The 6,000-nt window shown below is 37.8% G+C and overlaps 1 protein-coding gene across 1 annotated transcript in view; it reads left to right on the top strand.

The window, feature by feature from the left end:
• The window catches only part of mphosph8 (M-phase phosphoprotein 8), a 28,428-nt gene continuing 22,428 nt past the window's right edge, over positions 1-6,000 (top strand). The window contains exons 1-4 of the mRNA XM_079254419.1: positions 1-190; positions 3,059-3,220; positions 3,603-4,628; positions 5,227-5,323. Coding sequence (XP_079110545.1) covers positions 89-190; positions 3,059-3,220; positions 3,603-4,628; positions 5,227-5,323 — 1,387 coding nt within the window. The 5' untranslated portion in view covers positions 1-88. The remainder of the gene's footprint in view (positions 191-3,058; positions 3,221-3,602; positions 4,629-5,226; positions 5,324-6,000) is intronic.

Here is a 6,000-nt window from a genome sequence, read left to right as displayed (position 1 = left end):
GCGTCCACTTTCAACACACAGGGGCCTTTACAAGTGCTAAATCCAAAACAGCGTAATTTTTTGTAGTTATCCTTGCAACCAACCAGCCATGGCGGCTGAAACCAACAAGGTAGAACCTGCGGATAGTGAACAAGACGAAGAGGAGGATGTTTATGAAGTGGAAAGGATCATTGACATGCGGGTGGAAGAGGTAAAGCTAACTGTAGCTGCCCGGCTAGCTGGGCAAACATGGCTGGCTTTTTTTTTTTTTTTAAACACAACGACGCATTGCCCACCTACAATCCTGGTCAAATCTATTATGTAAACAAAACATTGATCTGTTATGCATTTCAGCTCACTTTGACGCATTAAATATTTTCTAAGTTACTTAAACACGTGCTCATATTGGGTTTTTTGTTATTCTCCCATACATCGTTTCCCTGCACAACTTCTCCCATGATGTCCGCTCGCCTCTCCCCTGCTGAGGCCAAGGACAGCTATCCTGCAAGCTCATCGATGTTTGCATGGTAGCTGTCGCTGCTCGATGGCACATTTAGTTCCTAAGAACAGGAATAAAGCGAGGGGGTTTCATTGTGAAAGGTGATGTGCTAGCGTAGCGCTGAGGATTAGCTCAACCTTTCCATTACAACAGTTAGCATGTTAGCATTGTGCCTGTTGTACCTACAACAATATAATGTTAGACTTGTTTTACACTTTCTATAGGTAAACTCAGGGCCGGGTTAAATGTGCACAGGCCCCTGGGCCCAGAGTGTTCCAGGGGCCCCTTTCCCCACCGCAACATTGTGAAAATTGTGAATGATACACTGTAAAACAACATTTCTCACATCTCTCAGGCAATGGTACCAATAGTAATACACTAGACACTGTAGTGTAACTATCTGGCTTTTATGTATATTTTGTTTAATGTCCAAACTGCTGGTGTTTACCCTACGTGGCCCCCACATGGGCCCCAACTGTGCTTGGGTCCCTGGGCCTGTGCTCTTAATGCCCATTGGATAATCCGGCCTTGGGTAAACGCTGTGCTGAATGTGCCCTTAACCATATGAAATATTAAAATATGAATAAATATATGTTAGTTTTCTTTATTTAATTAAACTTCTGTGAGGCAAGTGTTTGTGTTACATAATGTGAAGTACATTTACTATACAACGGAGTACTACAGCCAGTAACATTTTACTCGCTTTTCTGTGTAACTGCTTTCTTTTAATAGGACATATTACACAATCCTAAATAACATTAATATTTCATAGGACAGATCTATAAATGGCGACATTTTAAATCATGTGACCTTCGGAAGGGCTTTTGGTGCAACAGCTTCATGCGCCATTATATTGGCTGTGAAAAATATCAGTTTATGGTTGATCTCCCTTAAAAAGTGGTATGTTATGTTAAATACTTGTCCATATGAATGCATTGGGTTTGCTAATCAACTAAAGGATTGCCAAAAGCAGTATGGTTTGGCTTGGCGCTTGAGAAATTGTAGTGAAATATTGTCAAAGATGCAGCAACAAAGAGTCGTGTGCCAGAAATGCACCATGTTTTGATCAAGATAAAGTTAAATTTATAATGTTTACAAGCTGCGATTTGCAAACATATACCCACATATACCCACAAATATGGATCTAGTTGCTGTACTGCATATTTCAAATGAAGTAGCAGTATTAAGTAAAGTAAGAGTTTAGATTCTGTAGGATGTTTATTTTATACATGTTTGCTAGTTATCTTTTCTCGCTAATATATATAAATAAAATCATAATCCATAAGAATATTCTTTGTCCAAGGATAAAGCAAGGTCTGTAGAAACTAGGGCTGTGACGATAAACTTTTGTCCCGATTTGATTCCATTTTTTTTTGGCTCCAATCGTATTTAAATTGCGATTCTCACAATTCTTTGATGTTGCTGATTTTTGTAGATTACACAAAAACAAAACAAGAAATGGATAAAACTTTTTTTTTTTTGCTAGTCATTTTTCTTGATTTTATTTAGGGAAAAAACAACACAGTAGCCAGACCATCATTCTGCTGCTGTAATGCCCAAGAAGACAAGTAAAACAGCAATAAAAATGACAAAAAATTTATAATAAATTATTTTTATTTATTAGGAAAAAAAACTGATTTTTGACCAAAAAAAAAATCTATTTTAAAATTGTGAAGCAATTCTACTAGAATTTCCCACCCCTAGAAGAAACCCATGCAAGTTATTCTTAACACGCTGTGGTTTAACCTTGATGTGCTTCTTAATCTTTAGTCTTTGGGATCCCTCTTGTGGACAAAAAAACTCAGGAAGGTCAGGGTGAAGGTAAAGCAAACAAGTGAATCTGGATGCATGGTCTGTACTGTCAATTTTGGACAAGATGAAGATGAACAGATGATGCATTAATGTAATTTTTCATGTGAGCAGCCCAGTGCTACAAATTGGGTGTCCAGCATTGTTTATGCTTTAGAGAAAATGAAAATTTGTTCTGCTTTCTGCTAAGTTGTCTTTGTGAACATGTTTTGCTCGCCCCTTGATTGTGGAAATCCAGACCGACTCCTAATATATTTTTGTTGACAAGATAAAAACATGATAAATATTAAGTGACTGTCAGATCATGTACATTTAAATATATGTTAAATAAAGGCTTCTTTGTTTGTTTTCATGTTTTGTTTTGGGGTTGTTTTGGTCAGTTGTATTTGTTTATATCTTACAGTCTAATCTGACTGTAAGAATATTAGCCCTTGGCATAACTGTAACCTTGTGCGCTCCACTTTTCATTTGTTCTCATCTCTTCTTAAGTCTAAAAGAAAAAAAAATGTTCAACCTAATTTATTTTGCTTGATCATAGCTCAGCCATATGCTCACAGATTTCTTGTGAAAATCTTTTGAGTACAAGTACAATGATGCTTTAAAAAGTAAAAGTGGGTTTAAAACTTTTTTAAAAAATCTATAATGACTACTTTTATCAAGTGTGATAGCTTTGTTTGTAAGCATAGAAATATTAGTTCTGAACTCAGATAGCTGATAAAAAATATTAAATTCTGGCAGATTTTCTAATCTCTTTTTCTTTATTTGTCTCAGGGTGAAGTGCTCTACAGAGTTCGCTGGAAGAATTACTGCTCAGACGACGATACGTGGGAGCCGGAGGCTCATTTAGAGGACTGTCGCGAAGTCCTTTTGGCGTTTAAGAAGCACCTGGCTGATGCTAAAGTCAAGAAGGAAACAGAATCCAAGAAGACTGTGGTAAGTGATGGTCATTTAATTTATTCTGTTAACAGAAATACCTTTGTAGAAACTTTATTAATCTTGACTTCTTGTTTAGAATGGACAACAGGTATGTGGTTATTTAAAGAGCATTGTGAATTGTTTAAACAAAGACTATAAGCAGCTGTATTTCTGCGCTGTCTCAGAAAGTGACCTGATCTGCATATTGAACTTAGCGTTTACTCTGCTACATTAGTTAGCCAGTGGCTTACCTTCTGTATTTTTGCTTAAATTATACGTGTTTGACTGTAATTATTTCAGTTCAGATTGGCCATCTACCTGAGATTTGATTCTAAGTTTAAGTTTTCATGGAAATATTACTTAAAAAGTCACAACTGTGGTGTTATCCACCTCTCACCAGAAGCTCCCTACAAAGAGCGACGTGTTTGATGCTGACTCTGAGAGCGACAGTGACAAAGACCGGCCAACCGAGGCTCCCCTCAAGAAGAAGAAGAAAAAGAAGAAGATCCGGGAAGAGGAGGAAGATGATGAACCACCTCTAAAGGAGAAAAAGAAGAAGAAGAAAGACAAACGTAGAGACGAGCTGAGGCCACTTCCAGCACCAGAGACGGATGATGAAGAGGAGAGGGTCCCAACTCTGCCTTCTCCTCCCAAAGAGAAAAAGACTGAATTAAAAAAGCACTTTGTTGACTCTGATGAGGATGACAACGAGCCCGTTCCCTCCAAAAAACAAAGGAAGGAAAAGGGAAAAGAAAGACTAAAACACAAGAAAGATAAAGGAGAGGAGGGAAAGAAAAAGAAAGGGAAAAAGGACCGGAAAATTGAATCCTCTGAAGATGAGGCCACTGCTCCTCTGGAAGAAGAACCGAGTGATGGCCCATCAGAGTCCCAAATGGATGATTCTGGATCAACAGAGACTATAACAAAGCCAGGGGAAAAAGCTGGTTCAGAGGATAAGTTTAAACAAAAGAAGGGGAAGTGGGAAGTGAAGTTGCAGGGTATCAAGGACCTTATTCACGATAAAAAGAGCAAAAAGCAAGACGGCACCCTGAAAGAAAGCAGTCTGCAAAAGCTTAAGAGTAATAAAAACAGGGAAGATATAGCTCTGCAGTCAGACTCAAGTGACAGTTCTACCCTACATAAAAAGGCCAAGAGCAAAGGGAATGAGAGCACACCAGCCCCACAGAAAGTCCCTTCCTCCTCCACATCATCATCATCATCGTCATCCTCCATCGCAGCTGTGAGCACCACCAAGACCAAGGAGGAGGAGGTGGCCAAAGAGGAGGCATTGGGGGCAAAGGATGTTAGCGGTTCAACAAGCCTGTTTGCAAAGTTCCTGTTAAACTGTGAGGCCAAGGACCGAGCCCCTCGCAGGCCACCAGTTCATCAGCCTGTTGCAGAGAAGAGTACCAGCAAACCCACAAAGGTATTTTTTTTCCCATTTCAACAGATTTGAACTTTAGCCATGACAACCGAGCGCCTAAACCTAACAAAAACTTATATAACCCGACCCTAAAAGCCAAGTCTGGGGACTCAATTGTTGTGTTAGCAAGAGGGCTGTGACGATATGTCCAGATTCAATTCAGTTCCAATTTTTTTGGGGTGCCAATTTGGTTTAAATTGCAATTCTCAGAATTCTTCCATATTGCTGATTTTTGTAGACTAAAAACAAAACAGAAAATTTACAAAACTTTTTTTGAGAATCATTTTTCTTAATCTCAATAAGGAAAAAAACAACACAGTCGCCAGACCATCATTGTGCTATAATGCTCAAGAAGACAAGTAAGAAGATCAATAAAAACATCAAAAATGACAAAAACAAAAAATCAGTTTTAAATGTGTGAAGCAAAAACATAGATTTTTTTTCCCCATCAGATTATCCACCCATAATGGCAATAACAGGAAGCCCTGTTTTTTTTTTCCAGTGTGCTGTAAGATTATTTCCTCCAGTGTGTAGGAAAAAGAAGTTCAGAGACTCTTGAACTTTACAAAGCATTAATGTTTTCTCTCTGTCCTAACTTCAGTTTATTGGAAAGATTGAGAAGATTCTCAAACCAGCAAAAGAGTCATCTTCCCAGAAACCGGAGCCCGACAAGACGGAGAGGACCAAACAATCAGATGGTATGTATAGGCCAAAGGCACATTGTGTACATTTTCAGATTGTTTTAGTCTCTGTGTTTAAAATTTGAAGCAGGATCAGTGGCTTTGTGAGCGAAATAAGTTCAACTCTGAGTTTTCCCTCTTAAAAACGTTTTAATTGTTTGATTTTCACTAAGAAGCTGATTGTTTAGAGATAGTGGAGTAAACATTGCAATGCTCCAAAACCTACTTGCAATGTCTTTATAAAGATTTGGAAATGATTTAATCTGAAACTATTTTTCTTTATTAAACTCACCACTGAATTACAAAACATTTTCATTCCTGTACCACCACACAAGTAAATGACATATCATACCTACATCTGTAGGTTTGTATATGTGTGGACATTTTCCAATTAAATGTTTAAAAAAATGCTAATAATAGTTATTGAGGAAATAAGGAGAACTAAAACCCTTTTTTTACTATTATTCTGTGATATCTGCATGAGGAGGTTTCAACCCTCCAACAAACAAACCCACGACTGTGACTGTTTTTTGAATAACAAGAGTTTAAAAGGTCACACAATATTGTCATTGAACTTTTAACAAGCTTTAAGTCTGACTGTGGTTTCATATGTTAAAAAGATTGATAGAATTATAAGATGATCCTGTACCCCCTCCAGTGGATTTTAATCAGTCTTGCAATAGTTTGATTGGTTA

The sequence above is a fragment of the Telmatherina bonti genome (assembly GCF_933228915.1).
Source record: "Telmatherina bonti genome assembly, chromosome: 15".
Taxonomy (NCBI): Eukaryota; Metazoa; Chordata; class Actinopteri; order Atheriniformes; family Telmatherinidae; genus Telmatherina; species Telmatherina bonti.
Note: the sequence above shows the minus strand (reverse complement) of the source record. Positions and strands in the feature narration are given on the sequence as shown.